The 20,872-nt window shown below is 44.3% G+C and overlaps 10 protein-coding genes across 10 annotated transcripts; 4 read left to right on the top strand and 6 right to left on the bottom strand.

Annotated features, from left to right (window-relative positions):
• Positions 1-412: 412 nt before the first annotated feature.
• On the top strand, positions 413-2,086 carry ELP3 (LALA0S04e03004g1_1; the record flags this gene model as incomplete). Its single annotated transcript, XM_022772681.1, has 1 exon — positions 413-2,086. The coding sequence occupies one exon, from the start codon at positions 413-415 to the stop codon at positions 2,084-2,086; it is 1,674 nt and encodes a 557-aa protein (XP_022628122.1).
• Position 2,087: 1 nt separating this feature from the next.
• LALA0_S04e02982g (LALA0S04e02982g1_1) lies at positions 2,088-3,245 on the bottom strand (the record flags this gene model as incomplete). The annotated part of the gene is made up of 1 exon (XM_022772680.1): positions 2,088-3,245. The coding sequence occupies one exon, from the start codon at positions 3,243-3,245 to the stop codon at positions 2,088-2,090; it is 1,158 nt and encodes a 385-aa protein (XP_022628121.1).
• A 383-nt stretch (positions 3,246-3,628) lies between these two features.
• Positions 3,629-4,588, bottom strand: YDC1 (LALA0S04e02960g1_1; the record flags this gene model as incomplete). The annotated part of the gene is made up of 1 exon (XM_022772679.1): positions 3,629-4,588. The coding sequence occupies one exon, from the start codon at positions 4,586-4,588 to the stop codon at positions 3,629-3,631; it is 960 nt and encodes a 319-aa protein (XP_022628120.1).
• Positions 4,589-6,170: 1,582 nt separating this feature from the next.
• Positions 6,171-8,188, top strand: RLM1 (LALA0S04e02938g1_1; the record flags this gene model as incomplete). The annotated part of the gene is made up of 2 exons (XM_022772678.1): positions 6,171-6,226; positions 6,325-8,188. 2 exons carry the CDS (start codon positions 6,171-6,173, stop codon positions 8,186-8,188), a joined length of 1,920 nt encoding a protein of 639 aa, XP_022628119.1.
• An 864-nt stretch (positions 8,189-9,052) lies between these two features.
• Positions 9,053-10,115, top strand: RPS6A (LALA0S04e02916g1_1; the record flags this gene model as incomplete). The annotated part of the gene is made up of 2 exons (XM_022772677.1): positions 9,053-9,058; positions 9,411-10,115. The coding sequence occupies 2 exons, from the start codon at positions 9,053-9,055 to the stop codon at positions 10,113-10,115; spliced, it is 711 nt and encodes a 236-aa protein (XP_022628118.1).
• A 294-nt stretch (positions 10,116-10,409) lies between these two features.
• GLR1 (LALA0S04e02894g1_1) lies at positions 10,410-11,858 on the bottom strand (the record flags this gene model as incomplete). The annotated part of the gene is made up of 1 exon (XM_022772675.1): positions 10,410-11,858. The coding sequence occupies one exon, from the start codon at positions 11,856-11,858 to the stop codon at positions 10,410-10,412; it is 1,449 nt and encodes a 482-aa protein (XP_022628117.1).
• A 502-nt stretch (positions 11,859-12,360) lies between these two features.
• On the bottom strand, positions 12,361-13,761 carry SSU1 (LALA0S04e02872g1_1; the record flags this gene model as incomplete). The annotated part of the gene is made up of 1 exon (XM_022772674.1): positions 12,361-13,761. The coding sequence occupies one exon, from the start codon at positions 13,759-13,761 to the stop codon at positions 12,361-12,363; it is 1,401 nt and encodes a 466-aa protein (XP_022628116.1).
• A 1,185-nt stretch (positions 13,762-14,946) lies between these two features.
• Positions 14,947-16,617, bottom strand: DTR1 (LALA0S04e02850g1_1; the record flags this gene model as incomplete). The annotated part of the gene is made up of 1 exon (XM_022772673.1): positions 14,947-16,617. The coding sequence occupies one exon, from the start codon at positions 16,615-16,617 to the stop codon at positions 14,947-14,949; it is 1,671 nt and encodes a 556-aa protein (XP_022628115.1).
• A 348-nt stretch (positions 16,618-16,965) lies between these two features.
• NOG1 (LALA0S04e02828g1_1) lies at positions 16,966-18,912 on the bottom strand (the record flags this gene model as incomplete). The annotated part of the gene is made up of 1 exon (XM_022772672.1): positions 16,966-18,912. The coding sequence occupies one exon, from the start codon at positions 18,910-18,912 to the stop codon at positions 16,966-16,968; it is 1,947 nt and encodes a 648-aa protein (XP_022628114.1).
• A 927-nt stretch (positions 18,913-19,839) lies between these two features.
• Positions 19,840-20,574, top strand: SEC62 (LALA0S04e02806g1_1; the record flags this gene model as incomplete). The annotated part of the gene is made up of 1 exon (XM_022772671.1): positions 19,840-20,574. The coding sequence occupies one exon, from the start codon at positions 19,840-19,842 to the stop codon at positions 20,572-20,574; it is 735 nt and encodes a 244-aa protein (XP_022628113.1).
• Positions 20,575-20,872: the final 298 nt, after the last annotated feature.

Here is a 20,872-nt window from a genome sequence, read left to right as displayed (position 1 = left end):
GAGATTAAATCTTCAAAAACTGTCAAGTTTTATTCGAAGAATGTAAATACTTCCTTGGGTGACGCTGACACTGGTCACGTGACACAATGTAAAGTTTCGCCAAATCTCAACTATATGACGTTTTGGAAACCCTCAATTGTTCTGCCACACAAAAAAATCTAGCCCTTGCAAATGTCCGACCTCGTCATCTAACTATTCCGTCCGTTTTATTCTGATTTACAGCGATTATTTTCAGCGACCTGTATATACTTTAACCGAAATGGTTTATGAAGGTGATTTCGTACTCCAGGATAGCCTTATAAAAAAGTTTCAGACCTATGATGATGAGATGAGCGATGCGATGAGCTACCAACGACGCAGTTTAAACAAGTGTTTTAAAGCTTTCAGGATCTTGTAAAACCCTTACCTGACCATGGGCAGACGTGGAAACGGCCCCAAAAATAACAAGCAAAAATTAGCGCCTGAAAAGGAGCGGTTTATCCAATGTTGTTCGGACATCACACTTGAACTGACAAGCTCTTTGACGTCAGGAACTTCACGCGAAATCAACTTGAATGGGCTCATCACCAAATACTCTAAAAAATATAAGTTGAAGCAACAGCCTCGTTTGACCGATGTGATTAACTCGATTCCAGACCAACATAAGAAATATCTGCTGCCGAAGCTGAAGGCCAAGCCCGTCAGAACCGCCTCTGGTATCGCTGTTGTGGCTGTAATGTGTAAACCACATCGCTGTCCGCACATTGCTTATACCGGTAACATTTGTGTTTACTGTCCCGGTGGACCAGACTCGGATTTCGAGTACTCGACACAGTCCTACACAGGTTATGAGCCAACATCCATGCGTGCTATCAGAGCACGTTACGACCCTTACGAACAAGCCAGAGGCCGTGTAGAGCAGCTGAAACAACTGGGCCACTCCATAGACAAAGTTGAGTACATTATCATGGGAGGTACTTTCATGTCATTGCCCAAGGATTACCGTGAGGACTTTATTGTCAAGCTGCATAACGCCTTGTCTGGCTTCAACGGGAATGACATAGATGAAGCAATCCAATACTCGCAGCAGAGTTTAATGAAATGTGTCGGTATCACTATAGAGACAAGACCCGACTATTGCACACGGACTCATCTGGACGATATGTTAAAATACGGATGCACCAGACTGGAAATTGGCGTTCAATCGCTTTATGAGGATGTGGCTAGAGATACTAATCGTGGGCACACTATTCGATCCGTGGCAGAGACGTTCTGTGTGGCCAAAGATGCGGGTTATAAGATCGTTTCGCACATGATGCCGGATTTACCCAATGTTGGTATGGAAAGAGATATCGAGCAGTTCAAGGAATATTTCGAGAATCCTGCGTTCCGTACCGATGGCCTTAAAATATACCCAACTTTGGTCATCAGAGGTACAGGTCTTTACGAACTTTGGAAAACAGGTCGTTACAAGTCATATAACGCCAACGCTCTTGTTGATTTGGTGGCTCGAATTATGGCTCTTGTGCCCCCATGGACAAGAATATACCGTGTACAGAGAGATATCCCGATGCCCTTGGTCACGTCTGGTGTAGACAATGGTAATTTGAGAGAACTTGCCTTGGCCAGAATGAAGGACTTTGGTACCACCTGTCGTGATGTTCGTACCAGGGAGGTCGGAATCCAGGAAGTTCATCACAAGGTGCAGCCAGACCAAGTAGAGCTTATCAGGAGAGACTATGCCGCGAATGGAGGCTGGGAAACATTTTTGTCTTATGAAGATCCAAAACAAGATATTCTGATTGGTCTGCTACGACTAAGGAAAGCATCGAAGAAATATACATACAGGGAAGAGTTTAAGTCGCAAAGGACCTCGATCGTTAGAGAACTTCACGTGTATGGTTCTGTTGTACCACTGCACTCAAGGGACCCACGCAAGTTTCAACATCAAGGCTTTGGCACTTTATTAATGGAAGAGGCTGCGAGAATAGCCAAAGAGGAGCATGGTTCAGAGAAAATCTCGGTGATATCTGGCGTCGGTGTTAGAAACTATTACGCTAAACTGGGCTACGAACTTGACGGACCATACATGTCCAAGAAACTATAATCTAATATATTCTTGCAGATCTCTCCTCTGGTTTATATTCGTGTTTTTGGTAGTAGATTGCGATGTCAATAAAGGTTTTCTTCAACGCATTCAAGCATTCCGGGCTAATGTTTTGATAATGAAATGCAAGCCTGCCATCAAACAGTTTTACGTCATTTGCCTCTCCAACTTCCAAAAGCTTTTCGAGATTGATGCCGGACTTGACCAAGTCAAGGAATATGAAGTTGGTTTCAACAGGATGGGCTAGATGAAGCTCTATGCCATAGTTTGTCTTTATCGAGCTGTGCAAGTCGTTCCAAAACTCTTTAGTTGTTTTAGAGACAGTCTTTATGGTTTCCGGGAAGTTGGTATCCAGGCAATGGTTGGCTATGCGAGATATGAACCCTGCTTGTCTTATCCCACCACCCTGCTGTTTTTGTAAATGACGTGCTCTTTTTCTGAACGCAATGCCACCAACAAGCATCGAGCCTATAGGTGCCCCAATAGATTTAGAAAAGCAAAGAGACACAGAATCCACCAATTTTGAGATATCTTTAAGGTAAGTTTCCGGTTCAGTGTCGCTGGATGCACAAGCAGCATTCCAAATTCGTGCTCCGTCCAGATGCAACTTGATTCCTTCTGCATGACACCACTCACTGATGCGTTTGAGCTCATCATATGGGAAACTCATGCCATGCAACGTATTCTCCAAACAAATCAGTCTGGTGGGAGCTAAATGAATGTCGTCGATGTCAGGAACGTATTTTTGCTGAATATCTTCCAGTGTTAAAAAACGGTCGTTGGAGGCTTTAACGGGCACAACCAGAGCTTGAGAAAGAACTGCTATGCCAGCACATTCGTCAACGTACACATGTGCTCTATCATCGCACAGGACGCTGTATGGGGGAGCGAAATTGAGATGAGCTCGAATGGCGAGCTGATTGGACATTGTCGTTGACATACAAAATAATCCTCTGGACTCTTCATTACCAAACACACGGCCACCCAGTAGCTCAGTTGCCACCCTCGCTTCGAGCAAATAGGTATCCCTGTCTTCTTCGTAGATGGTGTCGCCTACAGATGCCGCTGCCACCGTTTTCCAAATTTCAGGTGTAGGAATGGTAAAAGTATCGGAACGAAAGTCCTTCGAGGACGAAGTATATACTGGAGCTACAGACATTTTACCTAGATACTAGCGTAGCCTTTGAGAAGCGTCTTATGTTTTGAGAAAGATCTTTTAGGTTAATGATTTGACGTCAGTTCAAGTACTTGTTCAAGAATGGACCTATTATTTATATATTGATTAATGGATGACACATCAGTGAACCGAATTGAGTCGAATAGGAAACAGATAAGCGATATGCTTTCTCTCTGTCATTTCAGGTTGTATGAGGAATAAGAAAATGCCAAGAGCGCTTTGAAAGACCCGATTTCTTTCAGGCCATGAAATCGGTACCCTAAACTTCTAAGGCTTTTGGCTTCAAATTGTCAGAATGTATTATAAGGTATATTTAGCGTTTATATATGCAGGAATAGGAACTGGCTCCACGATCTTTTCGGTGACTATTCACTTTTGGCCCGATCCAATTTGATACTGGACTCCGGAATGTGGTAAGGACCCATAAACTCCAAGGAAAACTTGGTGTTGACAGTGTGGGAACAATGGATCACTTCTGGAAAGACCTTCCATCTCCAGCACAATGTGTAGTCTTGGGAATGGCCGTGTGTCAAAACCCGAAGGTATTCAAGGTGAACAATGTAGAAGTAGACACCCGAGCCTGTGAGAAGATGCCACCAGGAATGCAGTTCTAGAAAGATGCCCAATGGCAGATGCAGGAAATTTCTGCGCACGAAAATCCAGAATGAGCAGAAATGCACGTCCAATTGCCATAGGAAGTACCCTAGCAAGAAAATGGAGATGCTGAGTGCCATGGTATTGCGCAGGTTGCGTTTGGCAAGGGGATCATGCACATATTTGGCGGCCATTCCGCCTGCTGAGAACACCACGATGACATTCAGCACTGCATATGCGGCCTGATGGATCGTGGGGTCCCGATAAAGCAAGTACACTATAGTTAAAATTGCAGCTGCTCCAAAAACGAGTACTCCTATCACCGTTTGCTTGATAAAAGACGAGTTGGTGAGCAGACCAGTTTGCGAGGATTGACGTTTTTCCGAAAAAATGCTCCAGGCAGGAATGCAGGTAGCATAAATCATTGGCAATTCGTCCAAAAGCTGGTATTCGTACCGGAGCGTCATGTGGAACAGCCAAGATCCCACCCCTACGGTTCCTAACCCGAGCCCGATCAAAATAAACCGTTTTTCCAGCTTTTGATAAAACGCCGACCATGTAACGTATAAAGCTAGTGCTACAAACGCACTGTTGGTAACCGTATTCGACCATTCCGCAACAAACGACGAAACCACATAGTTTTCCTCGCACCAATCGATTGTAGAGGTCGGGGTGCCCCAGTAGCCCAACTGTGTAGACTCTGGGTATTTTCTAAAGATAGATCCAAGCATTATGCCAAGTTAGGGTTTCGAACTAAATGTAGGTAGCCCTGTCACTGGCAAATAAAGGAAGGTTTGAGAAGTATATAAATATCGTAGTGGCTATGTTAATAAATATGAGTAGAAAGAAACTATGATATGGTTTCTATCTCTATTTAAACGACGGAGAGTACGGAGAGCACGGAGTTGCTTGCAACGTTAATCTCATAATATAAGAGGGATTTATAATGTAAGTGAGTCAAAGTGTCAGCGACAGAGGAGAAGAAAGTGATGATTGCTGGTGGTGAAGTGAAGGAACAACGGGGCGCGGGAAGAGTGTTATGCATTCAAAGAAAGCCCTCTAGAGTTTGCAGGTTTACAGTACCGAATGTTAGAGTGTTTATTAACTGTTTCCAAGTTTCGATAGTAGCATGAACACAGCTCAAACTTGAGAAGGTAAAAGCTTCATGGTGACGTCAGAGTGATTGATTTGTGGCAAAAGAAGGGGTCAAGTGTTGTATTGGATCAAAATCGATGTACGAGAGCAAAAATGAGATACAAGATGGAATGTTTTCTGAGCACACACAATGGCTGTCGGATCTATGGTCTAGTGATCACGGTCACGTGAGACTATATAGTGACACCTACGGTGATAGAGATGGTAAACTCAAGTCAGGTCAACTCGAGTCAAGTTAGGTCACTGGGATCACACAACAATTTCGCAGTATAATAGTCAGACGGTCCAAAAATCCCACCAATGAAACAAATATCACAGTGCAACTGAATGCTCATCCATCCTGTGTGTGCCAAATACAGTGCAGGGAAGACGCACTTACTGATCAATGTCAAAAAACCATTGAATCACTATCACACAGAAATAACCCCGAATTCCAAACGATAATCGAGACAAGACACTCCAGAAATGTCAATCGAGTCTACCCTGCAAACGTGAACAACCAGTTTCTGCTGCTACATTCATCATTTCCTCTATAGTTTCCTATCACTTTGTACCGTAACGTCACTGCTTACTTTCAACCTCAGGTCCTAGCTGCCAGCTCACACACTTTCTTCAATTTTCGTCTACTGCGAACGTTCATCCCACCCAAACGATTGACCGTCAATGTCACTTTCCACTCCAACTGACGTTCGGACAAACACCATGGTAACTCCCCTCTTTCAAAATCCCGACCCTGCATAATTCCAGAAGTTCACTAAATGCTCTTGATCCCATGGTGCCCCCCTAATATTCTCTTTTTTTCAGTTTCTACACATCCTGTGTGTCGTCTAGTTTCACATTCTTGGCCCTGGTTGCAGGAACAACAGTGAAAAACACTGCGATTCTTGCTGCAGCGAAAAACAACTCAAATTGATCCGTTTCTTAAGCTGGAAAAAAGGACAGTATCGTGAAGATTTGGGTTCTTGTTGTATCCTGATAAAGGGTTCCTGATCGAACGTCAAAGTTTTCGTTTCCGTCAACTTTCAACCTTCAGCTTTTTTCTGTCGCGCTGTCACCGGGCTCATCGCCAATACATTAATTTAAAATATATTGACGATATTTATAGATACAACACACAATGCAAAAACCAAAGTCTGTACATGATCAGTAAAAGCAGCCATGGGACGTAGAAAAATAGCCATCGAACCCATCGTTGACGAACGAAACCGTACTGTGTATGTATACCAGAATTTTTCAGCGAGAAAAACGAGCCATAAACACTCTGTTTAGACTGTATTTTTAATTAGAAACTAACATCGGAATACCTGTGCAGAACGTTCATCAAACGGAAAGCCGGATTATTCAAGAAAGCACACGAACTGGCCGTACTGTGCCAGGTAGACATTGCGGTGATTATTCTGGGCTCCAATAATACTTTTTATGAATTTTCCTCGGTAGACACAGATGACCTTATTGACCACTACCAAAACCCCAAGCTGCAGCACGATGCCAAAGATCCGTCGAATTACGGGAACTTCAGAAAAAAGGAACGGGTGGTGATCCGGGATCGGACCAAGAGACGGTTTGACCGTGTTGCGCCTAACATCAACATCAACGCCAACGCCAGCTGCTTGGACAATCAAGCTGTTGCCAACAACAGCGCAGTGGACACAGGTGAAATTTTGAACAGGGGCCGCAGTCAAAGCCAAAACGATAACAGTGACCATCTGGCGGAAGACGATGATGACGATGACGACGAAGATGACGCGGCTGACAAAAGCGACGACGACGATGATGACGAAAACGATGAACACGACAACAACAATAATAACCCCGAGAATAACTCCGGATCGGTAGCTGTGGCTATCGATGAACGTGCGGCGCGCAAAAACAATAGGAAACGGCGGAAAAAATCTGTCCCACCATCGTTTTCAAAAATACCACCTTCAAATTCCAGTCTAAACCCTCCCTTCAATTCTCTTCAGCAGCAGGTACAACGCCAGTTCCACAACTTGTATGCTGTGGCATCGAACCCAGAAGCTGCTTCATCGTCTACTTTTGCACAATTCGGCACCCAGCCGAACTCTTCATTTTCGAGATCTAGCATACCCGGTGCTTATGCGGGATTGCCACAAACGATTGGGCCCGCGTTTAATTCGGCAGGCCGGACTGCTATTGGGGGCACCAACTACGCAAGCGCAAATTCCAAGACCGCTGGACTTCATTCCACTCCTAGCAATATGGATATCGCTGGCGAAAGCATCCAGACAGCGTCTAGGAAAAGTTCACAGGCAAGCACCCAAGCATTTCAAACGGAAACAAAGCCTTCACGATCTCAAACACGATCAACTCCCCAGTCTATCCCAAGTAACAGTGGAACCAGCTCTAGGCCCACTTTACGTGTACAGATACCTTCCAGTTCCGGTACTGCGATAAAAAGTGAACCTTCATCAGCTGCCTCTCCTGGTCGTTCTAGCGCTAATGGTACTTCACAATTTGCGCGTGGCAATGCTGGCCATATTGAACTGCCGCGTCCAACACAATCCAGAACCGGTACTCCTCAGTCTGCCCATATCCACACATTGAGTCCTGGTTTGGAACGAAGTGACAAGATTCACAATTTCATGCCTTCATCGGGTGCAATTGGGACGAGTGGCAGTGGAAACCCTGCGAACGGGTTTTTGTTCAATGGTCTGCCGTCTGCCCTAAACGCTTCTCCGTCCATACAACAGTATTTTGCAACCCCCGTGCAACCAAATGCTGCAGGAACAAGCACAAACGCGGCCGGGCAAGCCATACCGACTGTATCTCATCCTCACGGATATCTGATGCAGAAACATATACAAATGGCGCAACAAGAACAACAGCAGCGGGTTCAAAACGCACCTACTTCGGATGCAGGTCTAGGCTCTCTAGGTGGGTCACTGCCGTCCAAGTTTGCAAATGATTTGATGGTAGCATCGCCGGGCATGTCTATGTCCATGTTTCAAGACTGGGGATATGCTCGTGCTGGCAATGGCAATCATAGCTCTACGACTCAAGCGGGTGATCCCAATCCAAGCGCGACTTCCAATAATGTTGCAAATAACAATAGCGGGAGCGGATTAACCCCGTATATCAATGTGAACCACACTCCCCTGCTAACCAAGTATTTTACGTTTGGAGATCCAAGCGACGACAAAAACAAGAGAAGCTAAGATCTTCGAAAGGGGTGCATGCATAGCCGGGGGATGTGCAGGTTAAAAGGCTACCGTTAAAAGAAACTTTTAGCTTTACTTTCCATACACGCGCATACCAGGCCACTACTAGAACAAAATTGGGTCGTACGGTCTGAGTTCAAAGTACTGTAACTATAAACTTTTCCTACCCAAACCTCAGAGAAATCAACACAACAACCGATAGGGTCAGTGAATGTAGCTGTTCTGATTTATGTAAAAAAAAATCTGCACATAACTATTCAATCGATCATCCCTGAATCGCCAACATGAAAAGGACAAAAATCTGAAATGGTCTTTCAACGCGAAAGGAAAGAACTTGTTAACTGCTTTAGCTCTGCTAAAACCTTGGACGTCGCTACCGACACATCTTGTCACTCATTAGAGCCTCTGTCAGCAGCTGAAATCTTTCAACCAGGGTTAGACTGCTTCTTCATACAACACCCACACACCTTTTAATGTTATAAAAAGATCGTCCAAATTGAAAAAACCTCAAATTGTTATTTTGAGTCGCTTGGGTTCGTTGAGTCTGCCACGTGTAAAACAAGCTAGACAGACAGGCGATCCTAGGTTCCTCGCTAGACCGGAGGACTAGTCCTGCCTCGCAGGGCCCGGCGCAACGATAGCGAGAACCCAGCCTGAGCTTCCGCCTGGAGCCTAGACGGGTCCCGGTCTAGGATCTCTCGTTGGTGAGCCTACGGCACTGGCTCTGCCTAGCTCGTGTCAGCGTGCAGCGGGAAAAATTGTTCACCGATGAGTGGAAAATCATCAATTAACAGCGTATAATATCAAAACGTATTACAGTTTTGGAAACCTATCAGAAGACTAGAGGACAAGTAAGCCAAGATGAAGGTATGTTAAGTGCACAACTATGCGCTATGATAGTGCAATCAATGAAAAGAGGAGACCGGAAAACCTGGGAAGCGCAGCGGCAAGTTTGAGGGAGCTGTTGCCCTATTTGATGTACTGAGTCTGGGAACGATCTGATAGCAGAGATCAAAGATAAAAACATTGTACTAGCACTGAGTGCCCTGTGATATGATCTCCGCTGAAAACGTCTGGGAACGAGCTCAATGGCATGCCATTTGGACTTGGAATTGGTGCCTTTTTTGCTCTTTCGTCTTTTCTTACCAGAGTTTCCACAATTTCTCGCTTTCTTCAACTGAACCCATCTGTTCACCGTACTAACGTCGATTTTCCACAGTTGAACATTTCTTACCCAGTCAACGGTACCCAAAAGTGCATCGACATCGATGACGAACACCGCGTTCGTGTCTTTTACGACAAGCGTATTGGCCAAGAAGTCGACGGTGAATCTGTCGGTGACGAGTTCAAGGGCTACGTCTTCAAGATTTCCGGTGGTAACGACAAGCAGGGTTTCCCAATGAAGCAAGGTGTCTTGTTGCCAACCAGAGTCAAGTTGTTGTTGGCTAAGGGCCACTCTTGCTACAGACCTAGACGTGCCGGTGAAAGAAAGAGAAAGTCCGTCAGAGGTGCCATTGTTGGCCCAGATTTGGCTGTCTTGTCCTTGGTCATCACCAAGAAGGGTGAACAGGAACTAGAGGGTGTCACCAACGACTCCGTTCCAAAGAGATTGGGTCCAAAGAGAGCCAACCACATCAGAAAATTCTTCGGTTTGACCAAGGAAGACGACGTCCGTGACTTTGTCATCAGAAGAGAGGTCTCCAAGAACGACAAGACCTACACCAAGGCTCCAAAGATCCAAAGACTTGTCACTCCTCAAAGATTGCAAAGAAAGAGACAACAGAAATCTTTGAAGGTCAAGAACGCTCAAGCTCAAAGAGAAGCTGCTGCCGAGTACGCTCAATTGTTGGCCAAGAGATTGTCTGAAAGAAAGGCCGAAAAGGCTGAGGTCAGAAAGAGAAGAGCTTCTTCTTTGAAGGCTTAAATCCTGATTTAATCTAACTAAAGCTACCCATTCTCCTCGCTATTGCGAGCTGAAATCATTATCTCGAAACCGACCAAAATGAAAGATGTACTTATCTCGGAAAGGTGTGTATATATTTCTTGATAGTTTAAAACACTGTGAACTTATAAAGCATACGAATTCGCGCAACTGCAACTTTGGCCAACAAAGAATCCGTCATCTCATCGATGTCGGGAAAGACACAAAAAAGCATCACAGTATTAGCTGTCTTTGATTGTGGATTTATCTGCTATATTGAAGTAAACGTCTACGGATTTATGTCAAAGTCACCAATTCTTCTGCGCTGGTGGGATGAATCGCAACACAGGAGTCGAAATCGGCCTTTGTAGCACCCATCTTGACTGCAACTCCGAAACCTTGCAAAATTTCAGCCGATGAGTCACCAACGATATGCAAACCAACGACTTTCTCGTCTTGGCCCGCGCACACCAATTTATAGGACGTGGGCGATTTATGTTCTAGCATGGCGTAGTACATGGCCGTGAATTTGCTCTTGTAAACTTTGACATTTTCCTCACCATACTTCTCAATAGCCTCTTTTTCAGTTAAACCTATCGTACCGGCTTCAGGATGTGAGAAAACCACACTTGGCACATTTTCATAGTCCTGTTTTTGGTTCGCAAACTTCTCGGGACCGAAAAGTCTATTCGATAACTTTCTGCCGGCTGCAATCGCAACTGGAGTCAGCTCAACCTTACCCACGACGTCGCCTAATGAGTAAATGTTGGGTGCCGTTGTATTCTGATATTCATCCACGATGACCTGTTCTCTGTCATTGAGTTTGACTCCAACGTGTTCACAACCAAAGCCCAATTGAGTCTTACGACCAATAGTCCATACCAATTCGTCCACATCCTGAATAGTCTCTCCATTGTCCAAGGAAATTATCAATTTACCGCTGCTTTCGTCTTTCTTCACTTTGGTAATTTTGGCGCTTTTGTGAATGTTAATCCCTTCGCTAACGTAATGGTCGGTGATGGTATTTTGAATGGAGTCATCGAACTTCCTCAGCAAGGTCTCACCTCTGATAACCATGTGAGTCTCGGTACCTAGACCATGGAAAACACCTGCAAGCTCAACACCGATGTAGCCTGCACCGGAAACCACAACTTTTTTGGGCTGTTTTTCGAGCTTGAAAAAATCATCAGAATCAATTCCCAGTTCATAACCTTCAATGCCATCCGGCTTGATAGGTGTACCACCGGTTGCAATCAAGACCTTGTCTGCTGTGTACACTTGCTTACTGTTGTCGTGCGTCGTGACTTCAACGTTACCGTCCTGGTTGAACTTGGCCCAGCCGTAAATGTAATCCACGCCTTCTTTGGCCAGGTTGCGTTCATAAATTCCATTCAAACGCTTGATATAAGCATCTCTTTTCTCTTTAAACTGAGCCCAATTGAACGTTAGTTTCTCACGAGTTAGCTTATTGTCTTGGAAAAGTCCGTATTCGTTCGCTTGCGTCAAGCGAGTTGCCAAATCCGAGGCATACCACATAACCTTCTTGGGAACACATCCTACGTTCACACATGTACCTCCCATGGCTTTCGCCTCGATAAGTAGCGTTTTCTTTCCGTATGAAGCTGCCCTTCTACTGGATGCAACACCACCGGAACCACCTCCGATTACCAGATATTCGTAATGTTTAGTAATGGGAGCCATCTTTTTTAATGATAGTAATTGGGATACTTGTTTGCCCACAGGCATGCGAGAGATTAGAAGTGGTGAGCAAAGCAGAGTGGTAAAGGGTATCAATGTGGAAATATATATACTATCATGTTCATGAAAAGTGTGGATTTGTCAAGCTTCGAGTAGTTTTCGACGTTATCCTCGAGTTGCTTTTCGAGTCACTGGGTAGAGATCCAAGTAGAGGACGCGCTTCGTATCACGTCAAAGGATTTGGACGAATCCGATGACAGTATAGGTTAGGCTGTGAACAGGCATCCATTTGCGAAAATGATGTAGGGCTTTTAGCTCGCTAATCCTTATGGACAGACGTGGGGAGGTTATTAAGTTCTTTTGTTTCGTTTCATTTTGAATGCAAAATGATATGTATCTTCTGATGGGGAAATTCTCCTGGAAAACAGCAACCGATGTTCATCGGGAATGGCTACTTTGTGAAGTTTGTCAAAATGCAACGGTTTCATATGTTTTTTTTTTTGAAATTTCTGGTCACAGTGTGCGTATGCTGCATGGGTCTTTCGAAGGGTTAACTCTGCTGGGAAGTGTGATCTACCATCTGTGGGTGAATTGTAGATTTCACGGGAGAAACGATACCCATTTCTGCGTCTTGCAATGACTTTTGGTTGAAGTCAGATGTGCGAGCTGAAGAAAGTTGTGGCGAGCTTTTGCGTGACGATAATATGGACGCCAGAAGCGTGTTACGATAAGACCAAATAGAGCCTACCAGACATACTAAAGTAGATGCCACACATAGAATAGAATAAATCGTACTCACCACACGGAATGCAGAAATGGGGACATACGGGTCGTACTGCTCGTACAGCTCTTTTGTTCCCAAAGCCATTGTCCCCAAAGGAAATGTCATAGCCCACCATCCCTTGTGGAAAGTAGAGATTTTTGGGCCTGTATGTGAATTTCGTAGTGTGTAGCCATAGGAAACGATCGCGGCAAACGCCACAAACGTGAAAAAGATTCCGTTCGCGATCAATAACAGGGCCAACACAATTCCACAGACCTTGAAAGACCATTTGACGACCATGGACACAAGATAGGCTTCACCATCTGCAACGGAGAGCGGATAGTAGAGCTCAATGTACTGTTTAATATTATTGGTGAACAGTAGAATCCCATATGAGCCCTGTCCCATGGGGCCCACAACCAAAAACATGGAGAAAATCATACCTATTGGCGGGATCTTGTTCACGTACAGGTTCCAAATATAAGTGCTCGCAACCAGGACAACCAGTAGTAGAGCGTTGAACCAAATCAAAGCAGTGACACCAAGTGTAAGCAACTGTACGTTGCGGCTGGTGTGCTCCACGAACTGTTTGGACATCGTGAATATACCGCTGCTAGATGCAACAACGACGAGTGTTACGATAGGGAGCAGCAAAGTGCTTTGCAGTCGATGCTGCATATTTCGGTGATGAGGCATGGGATCCGTACAGTCCCAATATCGACTGTTTTTAAGCCAAATGCAAAAGGTGATGCCCCATGCCGATCCCAAGGATAGCATTACTGTTATCCACCATTGCACGTAGACGAAAATGACAAGTCCGTGTGTCACGGACTTTTGGTCTTTCAATTCGTTTTCGACCAATTGGAAGATATAGTTGTTGATGGTGATGTATCCCATGACCAAAGTACCCCATGTAACGCTAATGGTCTCGTCGAAAAAGTATAGCCTAGCAAAGCTACGCAGGCCATCATGTCGTGTACGTCTAATAACGACGCTCGCAAGTATGCCTAAAAGCGACAGAAATAAAAGGCTCGCCAGGCAAAACATGATATAAGAACAGATTTTTAGCCATCTTGCACTGTAAGGAAACGAATGAAGAATATTGGACGAAATCCCAGTGCCCATCACCGTAACAAACCAGATAGGACTAAAGTCATCGAGTGCTTGTCGTCCCGCAGAAATGAGCATTCAAGAATCTTTTTGGAAGAGCACAATTAGTTTTCTGCTATTACCAAACGTATATAATCCATCGACTGCTTCTGAAAGGCTCAGATCAATCAGCATTGAATGCTTTTATATGATTCTGTTTTTTAAACGATGATGTAGTCATCGCCGCGAGTTTAATAAATTACCATTTATTGAAGTCAAAATTCCAATATTCTACAGCTATAACCTCTTCAAGCAAAGAGGTTTGCCGAAGCCGCTCGCGACTCTTGCCGTCGACATGGGACATTCATAAATTACGGTATGTTTGAAAGTACAAAGAGCTTTAAGAAACGTAGTTCGTGTAATAAGGAGTGCTTCTGTGCTTTCGTATATCGGTAATACATTTTAGTTTGAAAATATCACTGTCATCGTGGAAAACATAAGAATCGGGCCTTTCATGTGTCAAAATATCATGGTTTCTCGGATCCTGGTGTCGAATACTTGGGGACAGCATTGTTTTAGAGCTTTTTTGTATGTCCTTAAGAGCCTTTTAGACGTTGCTGTTCAAAGACTCTGAGGGTACTGATAATTGACAAAGAAAATTGATGTATTACGATCTTTTCTATAGAATAACTCGCTGACAATTGAACAAGACATATGTCTCACTGGCAAACGTTCTCCTCACACTGACGCTTTACTTGGAAAAGTATAGTATATATTCCAGACGACACAGACGTGTATGGTGAGAGGGTAGTCCCGAAATGAATGAACTCTCCACTTTGAAACTGCGCTCACAACCCTTACAGTCCAGCCGTCCAGTATTGTCCTAAACGCACGGAATCTAGACTATGCTCTCCTTGGCCTTTTTTTTAAATCTCATTCTGTCTTTTTCACACTTATAAACGGTAGTAAATACTTCACTTAACACAGGCGTCAACACACATATGCCACGCATCACCGTGATCAGTTGAAGCATTTCAAGAACTAAAAGGCTTTATAAATGAGGAAGGAAATCTGTCCTTCGAATTGGAGTCTCGCTGACATATTTTTTCTTTCTCTCCAGAGGATTCGATTGCTCTTCTCCCTCTAAAGGCGATTTGTTAAAGTCCGGTCGTTCATAGACGTCAGGATTCGAACTCATCGACAAAAACTCATTCTAAGCTCTCTTTACACTCGTATCGACATTGATTAGGAATGTGAGTCAACCAGATTACAGTCACACAAATATCATCGATTTTGTTGCCATCTAGAACCGCTCGTGATAAGGTAAACGATTCCTGCCATAGAGGCGACGTCACAAAATGCAAGTCCAGTGAAACACCAACCCACCCCCATCTCGTCACACAGTTTCATAATAATAACAGAGCTCACACCAGCTGCAAGATTTCTGAAAAAACTACCCACCGCAACGGTTCCAGCCGCTCTCTTGGGAATGCATTCCGTCAAATACGTCATGCTCGTATTCGAACACCAAGTCATCCCAAATGCAGTGAAAAACGAAAACACTAAAACGACAGCCAAGTGATGGTGAAATTGGATGCACCATCCGTATCCGATGCATCCGCAGATATTGAGTAACAACCCCCACAATTGCAAAACTAGCCGTTTTTCGCCAGGAAAGGTTTGGTTGGGATGACGCTTTATCCAAAGAAGTCTAAAATAATCTGAAAGGTGTCCACCTGAAACAGATCCAAGTAGGAGAGCTATTCCAGGGCACACGTAGCATGCTCCGATTTGAAGATTGGACAAAAAGTACTTTTCACGAAGGAAATGCGAGAACGTCACACTAAAAGCATAGTACGCCGCGAATAAAATAGCAGTTGTCAACGAGCAAATAAGAACTGGAGGAAATGTAACTAGGCTCCAATACACTTTTAGACTTGGTTTTGGGGGTCGTGGATACAAGCGCTGGAATTCGGGAGATTCTGCCACAGGCTTCAAAAGTCCAATGTCACTGCAAATTAGTATTTTCGCTCCTGCCAGACCTCTCATTTCTGACCCAGTGCTCATCGAGTGCGAATCAACCCATCGAGTATCTCCATTTCCAACGATGCAACGAAGCGTTTCTGGAAGGAGTACAATAACTACAATCAGTCCTACACCGGACATGATACTGGTGAATCCAAATAACCACCTCCAGTATGATCCGTGCATTAATATCAATCCTGCAATTATTGGGGCTACAATCGGACCCATATTAGGTCCAAGCATGAAGTATGCAATGCCCTTACCTCTTTCTTTTGGTGCACATATATCGCTTACCGTTCCGGCTCCCAACGCCATGACCGAACTCGAAGCAAACGCTTGCATAATACGCAAGAAAAACAGAGCACCGACATTCACCGGAACGGCTGCCAGCAGAACATTGATTACGACCGTCAGCGCTAGTGAAATCATGTACAAAATCTTGCGTCCTCCAAAGTCAGCAAAACTAGCCCAAAATAAAGGACCAACTGCAAATACCGCCATGAAAACAGAAACCGTTGCATTGATGGCTGTGGCAGAGAGATTGAAAATGTTTTGTAATATCGGTAATGCTGGAATGTAAATGTTGCCCGACAGTGGACCCAAAAATCCAATGTAGACAATAACGACAAATATGATAAATTTCTCACGATTCGAGAAAGCACTGTAAGGCGGTGGTTTGATTTCTTCTGCAATATTTTGTTCTGCAGAAGGGTCTTTGTTTGAAACTTCTTCCGGTGTCGCATCTTCTTTTGTGAATTCAGATGCTTTCACTTCCTTATTGTTGTCATCAGTACTTTGAGGGTTCCTTTCGGGCATATTGCCCTCCTTAGAGTGCTTCTGTACTTCGAAACTTGCTTCAGAATTAAGCATGGCGGAACTCATGAGCTCCCAGTTCGTGATTTCCTCAGCGCCAGGTTTCGGCTTTTGCATATGTCTATCTTTTAGTGTAGCTGGTTGTGGAAAACAATGTCGAATAGCGATGTGGTTAGCAATCTGACCCTTTCCTGAGTCGAGTCCGTTGACGTCAATTGCGGTGGCAGCTTTAGTACTTTGGTCTTTGTTCACGCAAGTTTATTTTTTATTCTGACGTCTTTGTAAATACTGTGACGCTAGATACAGTTCTGAAAATTCATAGTACAAATACTGTCGTAGAAATAATGTCGAGTTGTTATGACCTGTAAATTCTATAGGCCGGAAATAATGTACATATTTTGAACCAATGCCGCCTTTGATTTACCCACCGAGTTAATGGAAAGAAAAATCCCAGACAATGGGTGATCAACGGAAGTCTGTCTTACCAACACCACGCTTACCACTGTACAAGTGCTTGGCCAAGGCAGCAGTCGAGTGTCTGTCTGACTCACCTTGTCTGGCATCTCTGTTTCTGTCTCTTCTTTGCAACTTGGCCAACCTGTCAGCCTTTGATCTCATAGACCCATCAGCAACACCATCCAGTAGCCTATCAGATTGTCTTAGTTTACCACCGTTGGAAGAGGTAGTTGATGACTCAACGCCTCCAAAGACAACGTCGGCACCAGTTTCCACGTATCTGTTCTTTTCGGCAGCAGCTCTCGACTTCTGTTGCAGAGCAGTCAAATCGTGACCCAAAGAAGACATATGCTCTTCCATATCGCCAAAAGACTTTGTAAGTTTGGAACGAGGCATAACTGCACGATTCTTAAGAGCCTTACGGTTTCTGGCGGTCAAAATCATCTTCTTTTGTCTGTCTCTGATCCAGGCGGCTTTGTCTTTAATATCGACCACCTCTTCAGATGTCAAACCCTCATGGGTTTCTTCTTCATCTTCGTCAGAGTTGTAGAAACCTTCGGCTTCCAGCTTTTCCTCTTCTTCTTCCAATGCCTGCAGTTTAGCGGCAATCTCAGGGTCCATGAAATCGTAGACATTTTTACCGTCCAGTAGTTCTGGCATTTTATCGTTCTTCCATTCGTCATCCTCCAATAGATAGTTGTCCTTTAGATTAACGTTGAAAACACCAGCACCACCATTCTCTGCCTCAATATCTCTCGCCAACTTTCTTCTTTCGGGGTCTTCAGCATCATACTTGACTTTGTTTTTGATACCTTCAGGGATGTAAGGTGATCTATCAACACCGTCGTCTCTTGCTTGTGGTTTTGCGACATGAATCTTGTTCAATACGTTGTTGATTCTAGCTGTGGATTTGAGTTTGTTTTCGATTCTCGAGGCCAATAGCTTTTCACAAGCTTTGTTTCTTACGGCCATGACATTGTCTTCCTCTGTGCAAGATGCGGCCATGAGTTCAACGCCAGGCATTTCAGAAACGGTTTGCAATAAAGCGGCACGCTCCTCGTCCAAGTCTTCGGGTCTAATGATGTCAGTTTTGTTCATGACAACCATAACGGATTTGTTGGCGAACAGAGGCTTGATCGAGTGGAACAATTTAACTTGTGCTTCAATAGTGAAACCACACTGTTCGGACAAGTCCATGAAATACAAAACGCAAGAACGCAAATGCGCAATGGCATAGATAGACTGCATTTCGATGTTGTTCATCTCTTCTGTAGGTCTATCAAGGATACCTGGAGTGTCAATGGCCTGGAATCTCAGGTACTTGTAATCGAAATGTCCCACGTACAAGGATTTGGTAGTGAAAGCGTATGGTTGCACCTCGACATCTGCCTTGGTGATACAACGCAAAAACGAGGATTTACCCACATTTGGATAACCACAGATCAGCAAAGTTCTGGTGTTGGGGTCGATCGATGGCAATCTGCCCAAATGCTGACGCACCTGCTCCAAATAGACTAGTGGATCTTTGAGTTTTTTGACAATAGTGGCCATTCTACCCAAAGCGGCTCTCTTCAGCTGCTTACATTGGAACAAAGACTGACCAAACTTTAGCAGACGCAGATAATCTCTGGACACCTGCTCGATCAAAGTTTTGGCACGGGAAACGGCTGCCAAAGAGACCTTGTAATGGTTCTTCTCGTACAGGGTGTCCATCAAGTCTCTGTGGAACGGATGAACGTCGTTAATGTTGGGGAACCCTTTCAACAGGTCTTCGAATTTCTCTTCGAATCCCTCTGCAGTGTATTTGACCTTACGCATGTAAAATGCGCGGATTCTGGTGATTTTGAAACCGGGTCTGATGACCGTGGGGGTCTTTCTCTGTGTTCTGTTCAGCACAACGTCGAGTAAGTCGTTGGCCGTCGACACGGTTGGGATATCTTTCCACGACAGTTGCATGATGATTCTTAGTAGTCTTTGATCTTGTAGCTCAGTAGTAGTAAGAACGGTAGTAAAAACGGTCGGCTTGAGCTCGTTTCAATTGCAAAAAAATTCTATGATTTCCCACCTATCGAGCAAGAATAAGAATCCACCGTCACAACTGCTTTTCACCAACAGGTTGTTGTTTTAGAGAGATGTGAAGTTTTAAAATTTAAGCTCATCGCATCTTCTCATCGCTAGAATTCTTAGAGCTCATCGCTAATAAAAATTTTTCAATATGTATGGGAGAGGGCAGCCTAAAGAAAAAAAAGGAAGTTGAGATGAGATGAGCTCTGTCACTTTGTAACATTCTGTCACAGAAGAGAAAGAGTACTCGCGAGTACTCGGGAGAATTAGGTAATATCACTTTCTCACAAACAGACGTTTGGAGTCACTTTCGGAAATAGTTAATTGATATTACTGAAGAGGACAGATCCTGACACGATACTCAAAGGTTGAATAAAGACGGTAGAAAATGGCATAAAGATAAAGAGCGTACAGTAGAAGGAGGCTTTGGTTTTCATGGACGAATGTATTCACGGTATTGAAAAACCCTGGTAGGTGAGACAGGACGTTCAAAACGATAAGTTCACAATTGAAGGTATTTTCAAAAAAAAAGCGAGAAGCCCGGATACTCTTCAATCTATTGGTTTGAAAGTAAGGAGATATCAGCTTTGAACTCGTGAGCCTCGTATGGAGTCTTGCCATAATTCTTGTTGTTGTTTTTGAGACTCAACGTATAAAACGATATCGAGTTTTACTATAGGCCAAGTTTACAAAGCCATAGTAAAGTAAGATTCCATCTCTAACCCACCGACCAACAAAACCTGATCGGTTAAGACCAAGTTTGAACGAGAGAGAGAGAGAGAGAGAGACCCTTCCCGCCAAGACTGTCACCTCACTGCAATGTCTAACCCCCAGACCCCATCGGCCGTGGCCTCGCTGCTTCGCCGCAACAAGCTCTTGAAACAGAGACAAGGTTTGTCGCAAGGTAGACGTGTCGATTTTTTCCGCTACAAGCGGTTCGTTCGGGCCCTTAACTCACCAGAATACAAGACCAAGTCCGGAAATCAACCTGATTTGTATCCTCCAGTCAGCAACGACGATGAAGCCCGCAATGTGTTCATCGAGCTGATCAAGACCCAGTTGGTGGTACCGTGCCAAAAATTACATAGCGCAGAATGCAAAGACCACGGTTTGAAACCCAACAAAGAATACCCAAACCTACTGTTGTCTGACAAAGCATTGCTACAACCAGACGAGTACTACACTTGGAATTACAATCCCAAAACGGTGACGGATTATTTGCTTGTCGTGGGTGTCGTGGTCGGGATTCTTGCGTTCATAGGGTATCCTCTGTGGCCGACATCGTTGAGAAGAGTAGTCTACTACGTTTCTCTGGCACTCTTGGCCCTAATTGGGCTCTTCTTCGTGATTGCAATTCTGCGTTTCATCATCTACTTGCTCTCTTTGGCCGTTCACAGCGAAAAAGGCGGGTTCTGGTTGTTTCCCAATTTATTCGAAGATTGCGGTGTGTTAGAGAGTTTCAGGCCTTTCTACGGCTTTGGCGAGACAGAGTGCTATAGCTACATCAAAAAGATGAAGAGGAGAAAGCGCAAGACTGAAAAGAAGGTTCAATGAGTCCCCAAACCCATAAATCAAAACTTCGTTTTGCATTCGGAAGTTCGTTCCCACACCACTGCAACAAAATGAAAACCAGACAGGGGCTACAAGGCTCTAGATCACAGCGTCGTGTACCTTGTTCCTTGGACCGCATTGACTGAGGATAAGATCGGTACACCGATACGTGAACCCTTTCACTTCTCCGGTCCATCATCGCTGTCATCGCTGTCGACGGTAGTGTATACAAAGTACGTTTAATAATACCACTGTGATGATGATCATGAATAAGACGATGAGTTCACTCATTGATCTGCCA

The sequence above is a fragment of the Lachancea lanzarotensis genome, scaffold LALA0S04 (assembly GCF_000938715.1).
Source record: "Lachancea lanzarotensis genome assembly LALA0, scaffold LALA0S04, whole genome shotgun sequence".
Classification (NCBI taxonomy): Eukaryota; Fungi; Ascomycota; class Saccharomycetes; order Saccharomycetales; family Saccharomycetaceae; genus Lachancea; species Lachancea lanzarotensis.
The sequence above is the reverse complement of the archived record's forward strand: the minus strand, read 5'-3'. Positions and strand labels throughout refer to the sequence as shown.